Below are 20,913 nucleotides of genomic sequence, written 5' to 3' on the forward strand. Positions count from 1 at the left end.
TTAAGCCTAATGAGGAGGGCATGTTGAAGGCCAAGATAGGCTAAAAGCTAGGCCTCTTGCACCAGTTAACCAAGTTTTTAATGCAAAAGAAAAGTTGTTGAATAAAATTAAAAGTGCTATTCCAGTGAACACATGACTGATAAGCAAAACAGCTTTGTTGCTGATATGGAGAAAGTTTGAGTGATTTGGAAGAAGATCAAACCAAGCACAACATTCGCTTAAGCCAAAGCCTAATCCAGAGCAAGGCCCTAACTCTTTTCAGTTTTGTGAAGGGGAGAGAAGTGAGGATGTTGTAGGAGAAAAACTTGAAGCTAGCACATATTGGTTCAGGAGGTTTAAGGAAAGTCACTGTCTCTATAACATACAAGTGCAAGGTGGAAGCAGCCAGTGCTGATGTAGACGCTGCAGCAAGTTATCCAGAAGATCTAGCTAAGACCATTGATAGAAGGTGGCTACACTAAACAACTGATTTAAGCCTTATATGGGAAGAAGATGCTAACTAATCCTTTCATAGCTAGAGAGGAGAAATCAATGTTTGGCTTCACAGCCCCAAAGGATAGGCTAACTCTCCTGTTAGTGGCTAATGAAGCGGTGACTTTAAGTTGAAGCCAGTGCTCATTTACCATTTTGAAATTCCTAGGGCCTTAAGAATTTATGCTAAATTTACTCTGCCTGTGCTCTTTAAATAGAACACCAAAGCCTGAATGATAGCACCTTTGTTTATAGCATGATTTACTGAAATTTTAAGCCCACACTTGAGACCTACTGCTCAGAAAAAAAGTCTCCTTTCCAAATATTACTGCTCATTGACAATGCACCTGGTCACCCAAAAGCTCTAATGGAGATGTACAAGATGGATGTTGTTTTCATGCCTGCTAACACAACATTCATTCTGTAGCCCATGGATCAAAGTGATTTCCGTTTTGTAGCCTTATTATTTAAGAGATAAATTTCATAAGGTTATATCTGCTACAGATAGTGATGGATCTGGGCAGATTAAGTTGAAAATCTTTTGGAAAGGATTCATCATGCTAGAAGCCATTAAGAACGTTTGTGATTCATGAGAGAAGGTCAAAATATCAACATTAATGGAGTCTGGTAAACATTGATTCCCACCCTCATGGATGACTGAAGGGTTCAAGTCTTAAGTGGATAAAGTAACTATAGATATAATGGAAACAACAAGAGAACTAGAAGTGGAGCCTGAAGATGGGACTGACTTTTTGCAGTCTTATGATAAAACATGAATGAGTGAAGAATTGCTTCTTATGGATGAGCAAAGAAAGTGATTTCTTGAGATGGAATATACTCTGGGTGAAGATGCTGTGAACATTTTTGAAATGACAACAAAATTTAAAATATTACATAAACATAGTTGATAAAGCAGTGGCGGGGTTTGAGAGCACTCGTTTCAGTTTTGAAAGAAGTTCTGCTGTGAATAAAATGCTATCAAGCAGCATCACATGCTACAGAGAAATATTTTATGAAAGGAAGAGTCAGTCGATGCACCAAACTTCGTGGTTGTCTTATTTTTAGAAATTGCCACAGCCATTCCAGTCTTCAACCATCACTACCCTAATCAGTCATCGGTCATCTACATGGAGGCAGGACCCTCCACCAGCGAAAAGAGTACAACTGCATTGTTATGTTTGTTAGCATTTTTTTTGCAATACAGCATTTTAAAATTTTGTGTACATTTTTAGACATAATGCTATTGCAGTTAATAGATTATAATATAGTGTAAACATAACTTTTATATGCTTTATTGAAATTTTTGCTTTATGGTGGTGGTCTGGAACTGAATACACAATATCTCTGAGGTATCTCTGTATATAATTGAGAGTTGCATATAAATATAAAAATAAAATTATGTTTTGTACTATTTTATAATTATTTAGGTTTTCTGACTTTAATTCTATCATGTGCTATTAAGTGGTATCAAGGAAGAGAGAGGAGTTAGTTAGGTTTTTTTAAGAGATACAAAAGAAACAGCTCCTTTAGGAGCTTTTAGACTGTCTTGGAAGAAAAGAATGAGCCAAAAGGTTTGTAAACAAAAAAGCAATAATATTGTTTGAGGACCAATACATAAATGGTGATAGGAGTAAAAATAACAGAACAGACACAATTGTGTGAAACAAGGAAACCCTTCATGAAGGAGGTGAGTAATTAGTTGGGCATTGAATTTTCTGTTACAAAAGAAAGGAATGTATGCATTAGAAAATACAAAGACAAGCCTCTCATTTACCTGTTGCATGGTGATATGGTTTGGTTTTGTGTCCCCACCCAAATCTCATCTTGTAGCTCCCATAATTCCCACTTCTTATGGGAGGGACCCTGTGGGAAATGATTGAATCATGGGGGCAGGTTTTTCTCGTGTTGTTCTCATGATAGTGACTGGATCTCATAAAATATGATGGTTTTAAAAATGGGAGTTTCTCTGCACAGACCCTCTCTTTGCCTGCTTCCATCCATGTAAGACATGACTTGCTCCTCCTTGCCTTCTGCCATGATTGTGAGGCCTCCCCAGCCATGTGGAACTCTAAGTCCAATGAACCTTTTTATTTTGTAAATTGCCCAGTCTCGAGTATGTCTTTATCAGCAGTGTGAAAATGGACAAATACAGTAAATTTGTACCAGGAGTGGGGTGCTGCCAAAAATATACCCACAAATGTAGAAGTGACTTTTTTTTTTTTTGAGATGGAGTGTTGCTCTGTCGCCAGGCTGGAGTGCAGTGGTGCAGTCTCAGCTCACTGCAACCTTCCCCTCCTGGGTTCAAGCTATTCTCATGCTTCAGCCTCCCGAGTAGCTGGGATTACAGGCACAGGCCACCACACCCAGCTAATTTTTGTATTTTTAGTAGAGACGGGGTTTCACCATGTTGGCCAGGATGGTCTAGATCTCCTGACCTCATAATTTGCCCGCCTTGGCCTCCCAAATACTGGGATTGCAGGCATGAGCCACCGCACCCGGCCGGAAGTGACTTTGGAACTGGGTAACAGGCAGAGGTTGGAACAATTTGGAGGGCTCAGAACAAGACAGGAAAATGTGGGACAGTTTGGAACTCCCTGGAGACTTGTTGAATGTCTTTGACCAAAATGCTGATAATGATATGGACGATGAAATTCAGGCTGAGGTGGTTTCAGATGGAGATGAGGAACTTGTTGGGAACTGGAGTAAAGGTGACTCTTGTTATGTTTTATTAAAGTGACTGGCAGCATTTTGCACCTGCCTTAGAGATTTGTGGAACTTTAAACTTGAGAGAGATGATTTAGGGTATCAGGTGGAAGAACTTTCTAAGCAGCAGAGCACTGTAGAGGTAAGCTGGGTGCTGTTAAAGGCATTCAGTTTTATAAGAGAAGCAGAGCATAAAAATTTAGGAAACTTGCAGCCTGCGATAGAAAATGCAATAGAAAAGAAAATCCCATTTTCTGAGGAGAAATTCAAGCTGGCTGCAGAAATTTGCGTAAGTTAACCAGAGCCAAATGTTAATCTCCAAGACAATGAGAAAAATGTCTCTAGGGCATGTCAGAGGTCTTCACAGCAGTCCCTCTCATTAGCCAGAGTACTAGGAGGAAAAAGTGGTTTCATGGGCTGGGCCCAGGATTCCCATGCTGCGTGCAGCCTAGGGACTTGGTGCCCTGCATCCTAGCCACTCCAGCCATGGCTGAAAGGGCCCAACATAGAACTTGGGCTGTGGCCTCAGAGGCTGCCAGCCTCAAGCCTTGGCTGCTTTCATGTGGTGTTGAGTCTGCAAGTGCACAGAAGTCAAGAATTAGGGTTTGGGAACCTCCACCTAGATTTCAGAAGATATATGGAAATGCCCAGGCAGAAGTTTGCCACAAGAGCAGGATCCTCAGGGAGAACCTCTTTTAGGGAAGTGCAGAAGGGAAATATGGGGTGGGAGCCCCCACACAGATTCCCTACTGGGGCACTGCCTAGTGGAGCTGTGAGAAGAGGGCCACCATTCTCCAGACCCCAGAATAGTAGATCCACCGACAGCTTGCACCATGCACCTGGAAAGGCCACAGACACTCAATGTCAGCCTGTGAAAGCAGCCAGGAGGGAGGCTGTACCCTGCAAAGCTACAGGGACAGAGCTGCCCAAGACTATGGGAACCTACCTCTTGCTTCAGCGTGACCTGGATATGAGACATGGAGTCAAAGGAGATCATTTTGGAGCTTTAAGATTTGACTGCCCCACTGGATTTCGGACTTGCATAGGGCCTGTAGCCTTTTTGTTTTGGCCAATTTCTCCCATTTGTAATGACCATTATTTACCCAATGCCTATACCCCCATTGTATCTAGGAAGTAACTAACTTGCTTTTGATTTTACAGGCTCATAGGCAGAAGGGACTTACCTTGTCTTAGATGTGGACTTTTGAGTTAATGCTGAAATGAGTTGAGACTTTGGGGGACTGTTGGGAAGGCATGATTGGTTTTGAAATGTGAAGTTATGAGATTTGGGAAGGGCCAGAGTTGGAATGATATGGTTTGGCTCTGTGTCCCCACCCAAATTTCATCTTGTAACTCCCATAATTCCCATGTGTCATGGGAGGGAACCAGTGGGAGATGATTGAATCACGGGGGTGGGTCTTTTCCATGTTGTTCTCATGATAGTGAATGGATCTCACGAGATCTGATGGTTTTAAAAACGGGAGTTTCTGTGTACAAGCCCTCTCTTTGCCTGCTTCCATCCATGTAAGATGTGACTTGCTCCTCCTTGCCTTCTGCCATGATTGTGAAGCCTCCCCACTCATGTGGAACTGTAAGTTATCTTTCTTTTGTAAATTGCCCGGTGTCAGGTATGTCTTTATCAGCATTATGAAAACGGACTAATACACATGGTGAATGTGAAAGTGATCACACAGAGAGAGAGAGAGTGGCATTTTGAGAGTGGCATTTCTATGGAAGGCTTTGACTAGCTGATCCAACCAGGGCATTACCTAGTGGCATTAGTTCAGCTGCTCTCCCATGTTCTGGTTCCTATGCATGATGGGTCCAGAAAGTCTTGTTAATTCCCTGGATTTGATTTGAATCGGGGAGACTGACTCCCCCAAAACCAAATTTACAAGAAATGAAAGAGTAAATGAGTTAGCTGTTTATTATTTACAATGCAAACCAAAATGGTGGTGTTGGCAAAACCAATGTATTCTTTCTTTGTAGGTAGAAGTTAAATGATAAGAGGATGGATTCTTGGTTTGGATGATGGTTTCATGAGTAGTGGTTATTTTTTTTCTCAGTGCTGATCTGTGTTGAAATTTTTGTCACATACTGCTTTTTCTAAAGCAAAAGGAATAAAACAAAAGTGATTTTTAATAAGATAAAGGAAAAGCATTAGTTTTTAAATAAGGAAACATTTGTTCAGTAGTTACTATGTGTTGATTTTGTAGTATAGCTCTCAGAGATTCGGGATTTTTTGGCATGAGTGTATTTTATATCTGCACACACTTATGTATATATATTAGTACTCCATTTCTCCTTTTTCTTATGAAGATATTTCATTAATATATTATAGTTTGAAAGAGATTCATTTTTATACTTTTGAGTTTTTCCACATTTCACCATTAGGATTTTTATGGTTTTCTTCCAAAGGACACTTAATAAAATTCATCAACACTTATTTTTGGTTAAGATGTGTTTATTAATATTGGAGAAAATATGTAGTGTCTTCTATTTGATTTTAACTTGGAGCAGAATCTCTTTTCCCTTGGGTGAGTATCTGTCAGTATTATATGTTCTTTTTTCTTTTTTTTTTTGAAGGCAGAGTCTCGCTCTGTCACCCAGGCTGGAGTGCAGTGGCGCCATCTCGGCTCACTGCAAGCTCCGCCTCCCAGGTTCTTGCCATTCTCCTGCCTCAGCCTCCCGAGTAGCTGGGATTACAGGCGCCCGCAACCACGCCCGGCTAATTATTTGTATTTTTAGTAGAGATGGGGTTTCACCGCTTTAGCCAGGATGGTCTAGATCTCCCGACCTCGTGATCTGCCCGTCTCGGCCTCCCAAAGTGCTGGGATTACAGGCGTGAGCCACCGCGCCCGGCCGTTCATTTTTAATAGCTGTTGAATGGCATAGAGAGACAAAGAACTCCTTTTTTTTTTTCCTCCAGGAAATCTATACCTTTGGAAGAATATTGGGAAAAGGGAGCTTTGGAATGGTCATTGAAGCAACAGACAAGGAAACAGAAACGAAGTGGGCAATTAAAAAAGTGAACAAAGAAAAGGTAAGGCTCATTAGCCACATCCTACTGAGGGCACAGTGTTAGTGCAGGGTGGGTGTGGGCAGTACAGCTTTTCACACTAACACAAGCTGCCTCTCACCCCGAGGTCCCAGCCTGGGCTGATCCCCTAGAGAAGCATGGCATTTCTCTAGCCTCCTGGAAAGGGACTAGTTTCTGAACTCAAGTAGGCAAGTGCTGCCTGGAAAAAACAAATGGAAAGAATAATATAACCAATATAACAAAAAATAGGTAAATTTTACCAGAGTATGCTGAAGATAAGGGCTGGTTCTCAGTATCTGTAGGCACAGGGCTGTGGGCTAGAGATATCTTAGCTAGAAGTGCTGATACTCTGTCCTGATGTTGTTTTGATATACTTTTCTCCTATCCTCTCCTTTCATTTCCTCACTGTTAGCTAATTCTGTTTGTTCATCCTGCCTGCTCTTTCACGTTGAATCACTTTTTGCTTCAACTATCTACATTATGCTCTTTTATCTGCCGCACTCCTCACTAGATTTCCTCTCGAACTGGGAAACGACTGGGCTTCTCTTGATGATAAAGTCTGAGACCTCAGACTTGACACCTGATCATTTCATCAACCTTTTGCATTTCTGTGCCTGGGAAAAACCAAACAACATTATGGTGTTTTCCCCTAGGATTTGTGATGATAAATATCACATTTAAAAAACAAAATGGTAGGTTTTATGTATTATTTAAAACAAACTGTAGCAAATTACATACCATTTCTCCCTAATGTTTAGTAAGGTAACATATCAATCTTAATAAAGGGATTAAGAGCCTTTCTAGAAAATTTTAGAATTCTTTAGAACCATAGGTAGCATCCTAAGTGCTACCTGAGATGTTATTTCCTTTCCTTCTTTGGTGTTAGGTAGGGTTAGGGGTTCAGTTTTTGGGTTATGTAACTATCATGCCTACTTGCAACTTTAGGAATTAATAATCTTTCATATTCGTATTTATGTTGAGAGTTTGTGAGACCGTAAGACAGTAAGATAAAACTATATAGTCAGTATATGAAGTGAATAGTGTAATATTGTGTTATATTCAGGTCAAGCCATTTGGGAAGGGGAGAGAAACAGAATCGAGATGGATATTAGGAGAAATTGGGGTAACTTTCCATATCTAGTCTAGACAAAAATTCACTCCTCACAGTCACTATTTCTCTTGATCCTTTAGGTCGAGGGTCCCCAGCCCCCAGGTCTTGGACTGGTACCTGTTCATGGCCTGTTAGGAACCAGGCTCCACACCAGGAGGTGAGCAGCAGGCGAGTGAGCATCACCACCTGAGCTCTGCCTCCTGTCATATCAGTGGTGGCATTAGATTCTCATAGGAGCACAAACTCTACTGTGAACTGTATATGTGAGGGATCTATGTTGTATGCTCCTTATGAGAATCCAACTAATGCCTGATGATCAGAGGTAGAAGAGTTTCACTCTGAAACCATGCCCTCTCCCGCAACCCTGGTTCATGGAAAAATTGTCTTCCATGAAATCAGTCCCTAGTACCAAAAAGGTCAGGGACTGCTGTTCTAGGTTAACCTATAAATGTGACTTAATCCTTGGGCGGGGCATAGTATGATGGGCAGTGTCCCACCCACTCCTGAGATGCTAAAGGTTGAGAAGGAGAGGTAATTGGAAGCTGGAATGACACTAGGTAAAATTTTAATTAGGCAAAATTTGCCTTATGACTAATCCGTTTCCACTCCCTTAAGAACCGTTACGTATTTTCCCAAATCAGGTGGATGGGAGGTGGAGGAATAGCACCTTTGTTATTCCTTGCAGGGGGACTTTTTATTGGAAATTGTCAGGCCTAAAACTTCCACCTATCAATTTCTTCTTTACTATTCCTTGCACCCAACCCAGACTCTCTCTGCTTTCACCTGGACTGACCCTGACACCCATCAGTCCCAGCAGCTTACCTGGGCTGTGCTGCCGCAAGGTTTCAGGGACAGCCCTCATTACTTAAGCCAAGCTCTTTCTCATGGTTTACTTTCTTTCCACCTCTCTGCTTCTCACCTTATTCAATATATTGATGACCTTCTTCTTTGTAGCCCCTCCTCTGAATCTTCTCAACAAGACACCCTTCTCTTCCTTCAGCATTTATTCTCCAAAGGATATCGGGTATCCCCCTCCAAAGCTCAAATTTCTTTTCCATCCGTTACCTACCTTGGCATAATTCTTCATAAAAACACACATGCTCTCCCTGCCAATTGTGTCCGACTGATCTCTCAAACCCCAACACCTTCTACAAAACAACAACTCCTTTCCTTCCTAGGCATGGTTGGATACTTTCGACTTTGGATACCTAGTTTTGCCATCCTAACAAAACCATTATATAAACTCACAAAAGGAAATGTAGCCGACACCATAGATCGTAAATCCATTCCCCACTCCTCTTTTCATTCCTTGAAGACAGCTTTAGAGACTGCCCCCACCCTAGCTCTCCCTGACTCATCCTAGCCCTTTTCATTACACACAGCCGTAGTGCAGGGCTGTGCAGTTGGAATTCTTACACAAGGACCAGGATCGCGTCCTGTAGCCTTTCTGTCCAAACAACTTGACCTTACTGTTTTAGGCTGGCCATCATGTCGCCGTGCAGCGGCTGCCGCAGCCCTAATACTTTTAGAGGCCCTCAAAAATCACAGATTATGCTCAACTCACTCCCTACAGTTCTCATAACTTCCAAAATCTATATTCCTCCTCATGCTTGACACATATACTTTCTGCCCCACCAGCACCTTCAGCTATACTCACTCTTTATTGAGTCTCCCACAATTACCATTGTTCCTGGCCCAGACTTCAATCCGGCCTCCCCCATTATTCCTGATACCACACCTGACCCCCATGACTGTGTCTCCCTGATACACCTGACATTCACCCCATTTCCCCATATTTTCTTCTTTCCTGTTCCTCGCCCTTTTCACACTTGGTTTATTGATGGCAGTTCCACCAGGCCTAATCGCCACACACCAGCAAAGGCAGGCTATGCTATAGTATCTTCCACATCTATCATTGAGGCTACTGCTCTGCCCCCCTCCACTACCTCTCAGCAAGCCGAACTCATTGCCTTAATTCGGGCCCTCACTCTTGTAAAGGGACTATGTGTCAATATTTATACTGACCCCATATCCTGTACCACCATGCTGTTTTATGAGCTGAAAGGTTTCCTCGCTACACAAGGGTCCTCCATCATTAATGCCTCTAATAAAAACTGTTCTCAAGGCTGCTTTACTTCCAAAGGCAGCTGGAGTCATTCACTGCAAGGGCCATCAAAAGGCATCAGATCCCATCGCTCAGGGCAATGCTTATGCTGATAAGGTAGCTAGAGAAGCAGCTAGCATTCCAACTTCAGTCCCTCATGGTCAGTTTTTCTCCTTTTCATCGGTCACTCCCGCTTACTCTTCCACTGAAACTTCCACCTTTCAATCTCTTCCCACACAAGGCAAATGGTTCTTGGACCAAGGAAAATATCTCCTTCCAGCCTCACAGGCCCATTTTCTTCTATCGTCATTTCATAACCTCTTGCATGTAGGTTACAAGCTGCTAGCCCACCTCTTAGAACCTCTCATTTCCTTTCCATTGTGGAAATCTATCCTTAAGGAAATCACTTCTCGGTGTTCCATCTGCTATTCTACTACTCCTCAGGGATTGTTCAGGACCCCTCCCTTCCGTATACATCAAGCTCAGGTATTTGCCCCTGCCCAGGACTGGCAAATTGACTTTACTCACAATGCCTCGAGTCAGGAAACTAAAATACCTCTTGGTCTGGGTAGACACTTTCACTGGATGGGTAGAGGCCTTTCCCACAGGGTCTGAGAAAGCCACCATTCTGTCAGACGTAATTCCTCAGTTTGGCCTTCCCACCTCTGTACAGTCCAATAATGGACCGGCCTTTATTAGTCAAAACATCCAAGCAGTTTCTCAGGCTCTTGGTATTTAGTGGCTCCTGGTTTTACCTCAAACTGCCACCCTTAAGTCTCTCTTTAAGTGTATGGAAGATCTTCAGTGACAAAGTACACTCCAATACTTTGACCCTGATGAAGTCCTGTTCTTTACTTTTATACTCGCTCTTATTCTCATGCCACCCTCTAACCTCTCCCCAGCTATCTCCACCACACTATCAATCTCACTCTCTCCTAGCCGTTTCTAATCCTTCTTTAACAAACAATTGCTGGCTTTGCATTTCTCTTTCATCCAAATTCAAATTTGACAAGGCTCTGACTTTTTCACTAATATAAAAAAAGGCGGGGGGGACTCTGTTTATTTTTAAATGAAGAATGTTTTTTTTACCTAAATCAATCTGGCCTGGTATATGACAACATTAAAAAAAAAACTGAAGGATAGAGCCCAAATACTCACCAACCAAGTAAACAATAACATTGAACCCCCTTGGACACCCTCTAATTGGACGTCCTGCGTACTCCCAATTCTTAGTCCTTTAATACCTATTTTTCTCCTTCTTTTATGTCTTTCATTTAGTTTCTCAATTCATACAAAACCATATCCAGGCCATCACCAATAATTCTATATGACAAATGCTCCTTCTAACAACCCCACAATATCACCCTTTACCCCAAAATCTTTCTTTAGTTGAATCTCTCACACTCTAGGTTCCCACGCTGCCCCTAATCCCACTCGAAGAAGCCCTGAGAAACATCACCCATTATCTCTCCACACCACCCCCAAAAATTTTCACTGCCCCAACACTTTACCACTATTTTGTTTTATGTTTCTTATTAATATAAGAAGACAGGAATGTCAGGCCTCTGTGCCCAAGCTAAGCCATCATATCCCCAGTGACCTGCATGTGTACATCCAGATGGCCTGAAGCAACTGAAGATCCACAAAAGTGAAAATAGCCTTAACTGATGACATTCCACCATTGTGATTTGTCTCTGCCCCACCCTAACTGATCAATGTGCTTTGTAATCTCCCCCACCCTTAAGAAGGTTCTTTATAATCTCCCCCACCCTTGAGAATGTACTTTGTGAGATCCACCTCCTGCCCCCAAAACATTGCTATTAACTCCACTGCCTATCCCAAAACCTCTAAGAACTAATGATAATCCCACCAGCCTTTGCTGACTCTCTTTTCGGACTCAACCTGCCTGCACCCAGGTGAAATAAACAGCCGTGTTGCTCACACAAAGCCAGTTTGGTGGTCTCTTCACACTGACACATGAGACAGAAATAAAACCCATAAATGAGGACAATGCTTATCCTCAAATAATGGCAATTTCAAGATCAATAGGGGTGATGATTTGGCAGGGCGGTGTTGGTGAGGGTGGAGAAAGCCCTTCTAGAATTTCTGAGATAGAGGACATTGTAGATAATCGATTACCTACACCCCAAATGAAGTCCTTGTGCTCCTTGGAGTGTTACTGACTTTGCCTTTTGCTCTCTGCCTGGTGAGTGTTAGATGTTAGGAGACATCTAACATCTGAAGGCAAGATCTCTCTCTCTTTGTATCTCTGTCTCTCTTTGTCTGTCTCGCTCTCTCTCTTTCCATCTCTCTCTCTGTTTCTCCCTCAGTTAACCAGGCAGGCCAGGAAATAACACAGTGCAGAGCCAAGTGTAGAATCTCATTGCCTATTATTTTTTCATATATGTGTATAATCAAATCAAAACAAGACAACACCAAAACAAAATAAAAACTTTTTGTTTTTATCTTCCCCAATTTATGTCCTTGGAAGTAGATTTTGTTTTTATTATGCTAACATCAAGGGATCAACATATTTTTAAAGGAAATATCAAAAAGCATATTAAAAGTTGGAGTAATTTTAGTAGTTTTGTGAGGGGACAGATACCATGTTGTAGCTAAGTTATAGAAACAATTCAAGAAACAGATGTGGCTTGAGGCTAAATTATATGTAACTTAAAATTGGACAAAGGAAAGAAGGGGCATAATTTAATCTGATCATGGGAATAAATGGCATATCATTTAAAAAAGAAGCATCTCAAAAAATGTATGAATTCACTTCAAATATGAAGTTGTAGGAAAAGAAGTAGGAAAACATAAAATAACAAACTTTTCTGTCGAGGAATGTAGGAGTGATTTTCATTATGTGAAATCTGTGTTTCTTCATTGATTAAGGCTGGAAGCTCTGCTGTGAAGTTACTTGAACGAGAGGTGAACATTCTGAAAAGTGTAAAACATGAACACATCATACATCTGGAACAAGTATTTGAAACGCCAAAGGTAAAGCTCTATTAGGTGCTGCATTTTGAAAGTTGTTATTATTACAAAATGAATACCATTCCATTCTGAAGTAATCCCTTTGGGGCACAGTTGCTCATGTCCTTGGCATGAATCTGTCATTGGAGATTGATGAGAACATTCTGGAGGACTTTTATTATTGATTGTATAATTAGATGTCTGATGATTAGATTGATGTCTTCGGTAATATGTTTTGGGTGGCATGTGAAAACAAATGTTTAAAATTACAACAACTTCATACACAACCAAACAGTGATTAAAACTTTCTTAGAGGTACTTTTCCTTTTGCTTTGATCCTTAGTTTCTCCATTAAAGTTTATTGGAATAGTTTCAGAATTTTGCAAAGTTAACTACATAATCAAATTGGTATGAGTATATTTTTCACTATAGTTTGTAGGAGATATTTTTTTCACCTATGTCTTACTAATGTGTTTTATCTTCATATTTCCCTAGATGTTATCATTCTCTTTACCTGTAATTTTTATTTAGAGTTGTTCAGAAGCCTGGATTATTCGCCATTCTGCCTCCAGATTGTTTAATGCTTGTGGGCTTGGGTGTTTTCTCTTAGAAGAGTAATAATGTATGGATTAGGCATAAGAACTCTGGAATCATATTGCCTGTGCATTTGAATCCTGTCTCCACCACTTCTTAGTTATCCATGAGAACATGGACAAGTTATTCAACTTGCCCATATCACAGTTCCCTCATCTATAAAATGGGCTTGTTAACAGTGTTGACCTCACTTGGTTGCTGTTGAAGGATTACATGAGACAATTGATATAAAGCATCTGTCTCATTAAATGGTAGCTATTGTTCTCTGTCTCCTAGGCCAGTCTCTAAGGTAGTAATAGTCAATTTGGGGTGTACATTATGCTTGATTCATTAGGGGTGCTTGATAACAATTAAAGACCACAGTTATCCTTTATGAGAGCAGTATATGGCAATGATGCCCGAAGTCTCTGCCCTTTTCAGTCTTAGAGTTGTGATTTCTTTTATCCCCAAATCTTCATAGAATAGTTTTATTCGTTATCATCAGTTTTAAGCCATTTGATTATAATGTGCCTTGATCATTTTCTTCATGTTTGTGTGTGTGTGTGTGTTTGGGGTTCAGGTATCTGTGAGTTTATGGTTTTCATCAAATTTAGGAAATTGGGGGCTACTATTTCCTCACATTTGTATTTGCCTTCCCCTCACCCGACTTTGTGGTCTCCAAGCTAGATTGCTTGATATTGTCCACAGTTCACTGATGCTCTGTTCATTTTTTAAAACATTTTTTATCTCCTTGTTTCATTTTGTATAGTTTCTGTTGTTGTCTTCAAATTCAGTAATCTCTCTCTGTGTAGCTAGCGTTGTCTGTGTCGTTAATCTCTTCCAGTGGAAATACGATTTGGTTTTTAAAATATATATATATTCCATGTGTCTACTTCACATGCTCAGTCTTCTTGAATAGAGTTATAATAACTGTTTTCATGTCCTTTTCTACTAATTTTATCATGGGTGTAATTTCTAGGTCAGTTTCAATTTACTGGTTTTTTTTCCCCCTTCATTATGGGTTCTACTTTCCTGCTGCTTTATATGCCTATTAATTTTTGGCCAGATGCCAGATGTTGTGAATTTTACCTTGTTAGATGCTAGATATTTTAATATTCTAATGATTATTCTTAAGCTTTATTCTAGGATATAGTTAAGTCACTTGGAAACAGTTTGATACTTTTTGAAGCTTGCTTTAAGATTCGTTAGGTGGCACCAAAGCAACCTTTAGGAATAATTTTTTCCTGTTACTGAGGGGCTCTCCCCAGTGCTCCATGAATTACGAGGTTTACCTCCGGCTCGTGGGAGCACAACAGTTCCTGGCTGTGTGTAAGCTCCAGTGATTGTTCCCTCTGTCCCTTTTGCATATTTTCCCCCCAGCTTTGGGTAGTTTCCTCATACACATGTGTTGATTCATACTCTCCTGAAGAATTGAGGGGGTCCTCTGCAAATCTCTGGAGATTTCTCTCTGTACAGCATTCTCCTCTTTGATGCTGTGTCCTGTGAACTTTAGTTGTCTTGGCCTTCCTGGACTTCTGGCCCCGTGCCCTCTACTCATGGAGACTGCTAGACTCTGCTTGGATTCCCTCTCCCTGTTCTGTGGTCCGGAAACTCTCTAGACAGCAAGCTAGAATAATTATGGGGACTGCCTCATGTGTTTTCTCTCTCTCAGGAATAACTACCCTATGCTGGCTGACGTTTAATGTCTAAAAATTAGTTTTATATATTTGCCCAGTTCTTAAGTTGTTTCAGGTGGGAAGATAAGTCTGGTCTTTGTTACTCCATTATGAACACAAGCGGGAGTCTAAATCTAGAATAAGTTTGAAGGCAGAGGAAACCATCGTTTGTGATTTTTCCAGTGCATTGCTTTCCAAACTTAATTCACGTAGGTCAGGTCTGACCCCTTCTGCCTCATAAACACACATAAGCATGTAGACCTTCTATTGAAGCCATCTGAAGTACTAATAGAAATTGCCACCTGATTGGTTGTGCCATGGTACGGATCATGCAGCCTGACTATGCTATGGTTTCTTGTGAGTCTAAATGTTCTCCAGGTCTACACAATTGTTTCTAATAATTATAAAACAGTTATAACTTATATAACTTTGACCAACTTATATATTTAAAATTGACATCAATTTATATTTGAAGTACTGCTAATCCAACCTTTCCTTCCAAATAGTTCACTTATCATTTTATGTACCAGTGAACTGTACAGTCCTGTCAATGGAAAAAATATGGTCCAGTTCAAAAGCTTATTTATGTGTTAGATTTTATAGTTACTTTTGAAATTCTAAAACTGCCTGAGATTCAGTGAATCTGAATTGCGCTATAGGAAGAAAGGATGTTAACCTTCGCTTTCTGTTTTCGTACTTACTGATTGAACACAGAAGTTGCACTAACAGTGCTTATAAGAACAAAATCAGACCTCAAGATCTTAAAAACAACAAAAATCTAGCAGCACAGGTTAGAATGGAGACATTTGAATAGAAATGTGTATGGAAAAGACTTTTTAGTTGACTATGAATCTTTTTTGACTCAATAGATGACTTGGCTGTCGGAATACCTAAAGTGATCTTAATATGCCCCTATATGAACAGCAAATATGGAATTTATATGCCCCTACATGAACAGCAAATATGAAATAGGCATTTCAGCTATGACTTCTTACCACTCACACCCAATTAGTCACTAAGTCCCACTGTTTCTTTCTTGTTGGTATTTTTAAATCTTTTCATTTTCCTCCTTCTGGTCTTGATTCTATGCCTCACATCTACCCTCTATAAACAAAAGTTAGCATACTACAGTTTGAGAGCCACATTGGGTCTGCTGCCTTTTTTTTTTTTTAATGACCCATAAACTGAGTTTCTACATTTCCAAATGGTTGCAAAAGTGTAAAAGAGTGATATTTCATGACATGTAAAAATTCTATAAACCTGAAATTTTCAAGTCTAGAAGTAAAGCTTTGTTGTGTTGTTTATGGCTGCTTTCTCCTGCTATAGCAACAGCACTGAGTAGTTGTGAAAGAGACTCCATGGCCTGCAAAGCCAATAATATTTGCTATTGGGTCTGCTCTCTGTAGCAAAGGTTTGTTGAGCCCTGTTCTGCATTACTGCTAGAGTGTTCATTTAGAAATGCACAATTGGTAATATCATACACGTGCACCCCCGCAACCCTGGCACTAGCTTAAAATTCTTCAGTGGCTCCTTATTGCGTATAGGAAAAAAAATCCGTACTCCTTATCGTGATATCCAGAACTCTCTACAACCCGGCCCAAACCTGTTCTTTCTAGCCTCACTCTTCACCACTTCATTCTTCTCCACCCTACCAAGTTCTCCATGTTATTAACACAGATTATTCTTTTAACAGCCAGTGCTGTTTCAAGCTTTGGAGTCTTTCTAAATACCATGTGCTCTGTCTGTTCTTTCCCACATTCTCTATCTATGAATCCCTATTCAGACATCCAGATCTGGCCTTAATATTTCTTCTCCAGGGGCATTCTTTAGACAGAGGCTGCCCCCTTCTGTAACTCCATGGCATTTGGGACCATTAGCACTTATCACATGATACTGTAATGATAACTCTTTGTGAGCTTCTTGGGGATAAAGACTATGTCTTTACCTTTTTGTTTCTCTAGTATCCACTGTGGTATCTTGTACATAATAGATAATACTTTTCAATGAATAAATTAATGATTATGACTGTGATTGTATATGTGATATATAACATTTTAAACGTCCCTAGATATATAATTTGATCTCTCTCTCTTTTATATATATAATGTCAGAAAATGTACCTTGTGATGGAGCTTTGTGAGGATGGAGAACTCAAAGAAATTCTGGATAGGAAAGGGCATTTCTCAGAGAATGAGACAAGGTGGATCATTCAAAGTCTCGCATCAGCTATAGCATATCTTCACAATAATGGTAAGAAGAGGGTTATCCAGCTCATTGACCCCATGAATACTGATGTCACTTTTGTTTAAGGGTAATTGTATTCCAGATTCATAGTCATAAATAACACCTACTAATATCGAAGATTTAATTTTTTAGTTAAAAAATTGTTTCCTTTTTAACTTTCTTTCTAGATATGTTTTAATTAGAAACAAGGCAGGTATACAATACATTTTATATGAACGAAGATGAAATTATGAACATTTTTTTATTCAACAGTTTGAAGAGCAGCTAATGTTACAAAATCAAAGGTAGACAAATCAATGGTAAAGGTGAAGTTCCCAAAAACATCTGTTAATCATAACATTAGAATCTGTATGTTCTAGGCATTTTTTTTTGTCTTTTTAGACTTTATTTTAGAGCAGTTTCAGATTCACAGTAAAACTGAGCAGAAGGTAGAGAGATTTTCTATATACTCCCCTGCTCCCACACATGCACAACCTGCCCACTATCAGAATTCCCCACTAGAGTGATATATTGCATTGACATATCATTGTCACCCGAAGTGAGCTTATATTAGGATTCACTCTTGGGGTTTTGACAAATGCGTAATGTCATTTATCCACCATTATAGTATCATACAGAGTGGTTTCATGGTACTTTAAAAACTACATTTAAAAATGATTCGAATTGCCTTACTGTTCTTAGGTGTTACTGCTGCTGCTCCTCCCCCCGTTTTTTTCCCTTCAAGGTTAGTTTGGCTTACATGTGACTTTAGAACCTTCTCATTTTACAGATGAACAAAAACTTTGTTCCAGAGAAGTGCAGTAACATGGTTTGGTGTGCCAGAGCTGGTACTGGAACCCAGGGGTTCATTCAGCAGATAGTTCCCGAGCACCTCCTGCACTGAGATTGGTCCTGGATTACAAAGATTAAAAGACAAGGCCCCTGCCCTCCAAGGAACTTGGGCTGGTGGGAGATTGAGTATTGAAAACAAGTTGTAATTCAGTGTGATAATCTCCCCAGTGGAAAGCCATATAAAGCACAAGGATTACAGGAGTCTAGGTACCTCATTTGGCTTGGAAAGTCAGGAAAGAATTCACTGAAGGAGCAGTATTTGATCTGAGGAATACAAACTCAGAAAAAAATAAAAAAGGCAGGCCTTCCAGGCAGAGGGAAACGATTTTTTCAAGGGCTTAATATTAGGCTATTGTCAGTCCTTCCCTATTAAGCTATAAATTCAGTATAATTCCAAATAAAATCTTAGCAACATTTTTCATGGAACTTGATAAGATTATTCTCAAATGGGTAAAAAGTAGCCAACAATGAGAAAGAAAAACAATGGAGGCAGCAGGGAGATCTGCCCTGGCAAGGATAAAGGCATAATGATATGTTTGTTAAAGCTGTGTGGTATTTATGTAAAAAGAGACAAGAAGAGCAATGGAAACAATAAAAATTCCAAAAACAAAGCCCAGGAATTGTGTAAGGGAGCTGTGAATGACTAGGTGTAATTGCCAGTTCAGGACTCATTCAATACATTCCCCTGGCAATTATGTGTATAACTTTTTTTTTTTTTTTTTTTTTTTTTTTTTTTTTTTTTTTGAGACAGAGTCTTGCTCTGTCACCCAGACTGGAGCACAGTGACATGATCTTGGCTCACTGCATTCTGTGCCTCCCAGGCTCACGCTCTTCTCCTGCCTCAGCCTCCTGAGTAGCTGGGACTACAGGTGCCTGCCACCATGCCTGGCTAATTTTTTGTATTTTTAGTAGAGATGGGGTTTCACCATGTTAACCAGGATGGTCTCGATCTCCTGACCTTGTGATCCACCTGCCTCGGCCTCCCAAAGTGCTGGGATTACAGGCGTGAGCCACCGCGCCTGGCCATGTATAACTTTTTAAGTCTAGGGAAATGACTGCAATGGATATGAACTGAATTAATTATTTTCAAAGGAAGTGTTTGGTATATGGTTATTTGTATGTACATAAAAATTGTACCTGAGCTCTGACATGTTCAACTGGAGATTTTGTGTCTCAAGGGTTTTTGTTTGTTTGGTTTTTATTTTACTACATAAAGAGTAGGAAAATGTGTGTTGATGTTGTAGAAAAATATACTGAAATAAGTATAGTTGGTATATATGTAGCCAAGTTACAGTGTGTTAAAATGTTTATGCTGACAGTAACATATGCTTAGAAGTAAAGAAGTAATCCTCTATTTGAAGACCTAAGGATGTGGGAAACCTGACTGGGTTTGTGACTAGGATGATCTCCCTCCTCCTGGGAATACTTAAGCCTGGGTAGGATCCTCCTTCACAGTCCCCAGGCCACTCATCTTGAGGAGCAGCCAGTTGGGGCCACAGGGAAATAGGTAGAGGTGAGGGAGTCAAAGAAAATGGCTCCTTAAGGTTAGAAATGTGGAGGAAGGGTTTATAAATAAGAGAATAGAACAGGACAGACTATGCTTGGCCCTCGAATTTTTTAACAGTGGATATTAATTTGTCAAATATATTTATATAATATGTGTCTCTCCTGTTTTTCCGTTATTTCATTTGATTTGTGGTTTATTTTCTTGGTAGATATTGTACATAGAGATTTGAAACTGGAAAATATAATGGTTAAAAGCAGCCTTACTGATGATAACAATGAAATAAACTTAAACATAAAGGTAAGGTTAGCAATGGTGGTAAATATTTGCCTATAAACAGTTTGATAGCAAAGTGGCAAAGTACATCCTCTTTTTAGATGCATTTTGCTAGCTTTTGAGCAGCCAGAAAATAAGTGGTTTGTGTTAAAAAATAAAAATTTCACAAGAGGTTGTAACTGACAAGAATAATTTTGCAAGTTAAATGGAGTTATTGAATGTGTTTTTAAAGTACATATTCATTTGAATAATTCTAAGTCATTAGTTAATAGCAAGCAAACAGATACTCTGAATTCTAATTAATTTCAAAATTATGCCTGGTAATTTGATGTAAATGTGTTACAGATTTAGAGAAAAGCACACCTTGCCTATGCTTTTAATACTAAATTAATTCTAAAGTCTGTATTTCTTATTGAAAATTTTCCTGTGTATTAATATTTATGTCCTCAGTACAATTAATGTGCCAAGTGTTTATTCTTGAAGATTTTATTCAAATTAAGTGTTCCCTAATGTCAAATAAATGCTAGGATACATTATTTAGCACCATTATAGTGGCTGCTTTCAAAATGTATAAATGTGTTAATTTAGGAATAAAATGTTATCTGTGAGTAACTCACTCTGTTGCAGAAGCTAAGTCCTATGTAATAGAAATAGGTTTAACAGCATTGTTGGTTTACCCAAGTAAATGTTCTTGAACAGTTCCATTGTAAACTCTATGAAGGCAGGGATTGTGCATGTCTTATTCACTTAGTACCTGAAGTAGTGCCTGGAACATAGTATGTGTTCACTTAACATTTGGTGAATGAAGGAGTAGATGCTCTCCAAATAACTAAGTTGGATTGTGAAACCTTTTGTATATTTTGTGTGTCTGGATGGATTTTCCGTAGAGAAAGATAGGTATCATATGCTCCAAATGAGATATGTATGAAAACTAATGGAGAAATTGATTCATCTATTGAGAAAAATAGTGATATCACATGTAAACAGGAGCATTTTCTTACTCCATAAGGCACTGGAAACTTTGCATTCATTGTCTCTGGACAAAGAGCCTATATTTGGTTACTTAATAAACGTGTCTGTTTTTCTGCTTTCAGTCTAAGGGTGTTCCAACTTGGGAGATAATTCCAAAGGCACATACTGAATATTTAATAACTGAATGTTTAATGACCAAGATTTAGAACTGAGCATAAGGCCTACAGTTGTAGCACTAGGCCACCAGTGTATTTGTAGTTAATACTTTGTTGTTGTGGTTTTCTTTCCTGTTAATATGCTTGTCGTAGTTTTTAATAGTGTAGTAATTGTTTTAATTAGTATACTCTAGAAACACAAAGGAAAAATAGTAAAGAAAAGATAGTGTTTACCAATTATAAATAATTATAAAAAAGGGGAGTTTCAGTGAGTCTTGAT

General features: G+C 39.5%; 1 protein-coding gene across 13 annotated transcripts in view; it reads left to right on the plus strand.

Annotated features, from left to right (window-relative positions):
- The window catches only part of STK33 (serine/threonine kinase 33), a 218,642-nt gene that overhangs the window by 133,507 nt on the left and 64,222 nt on the right, over nucleotides 1-20,913 (plus strand). For all 13 annotated transcript variants that reach the window (XM_025358063.1, XM_025358056.1, XM_025358057.1 and 10 more), the window contains 4 exons: nucleotides 6,104-6,217; nucleotides 12,322-12,426; nucleotides 16,763-16,901; nucleotides 19,442-19,530. In XM_025358063.1, the coding sequence (XP_025213848.1) occupies nucleotides 6,104-6,217; nucleotides 12,322-12,426; nucleotides 16,763-16,901; nucleotides 19,442-19,530 (447 nt within the window). The remainder of the gene's footprint in view (nucleotides 1-6,103; nucleotides 6,218-12,321; nucleotides 12,427-16,762; nucleotides 16,902-19,441; nucleotides 19,531-20,913) is intronic.

This window comes from Theropithecus gelada, chromosome 14 (genome assembly GCF_003255815.1).
Source record: "Theropithecus gelada isolate Dixy chromosome 14, Tgel_1.0, whole genome shotgun sequence".
Taxonomy (NCBI): Eukaryota; Metazoa; Chordata; class Mammalia; order Primates; family Cercopithecidae; genus Theropithecus; species Theropithecus gelada.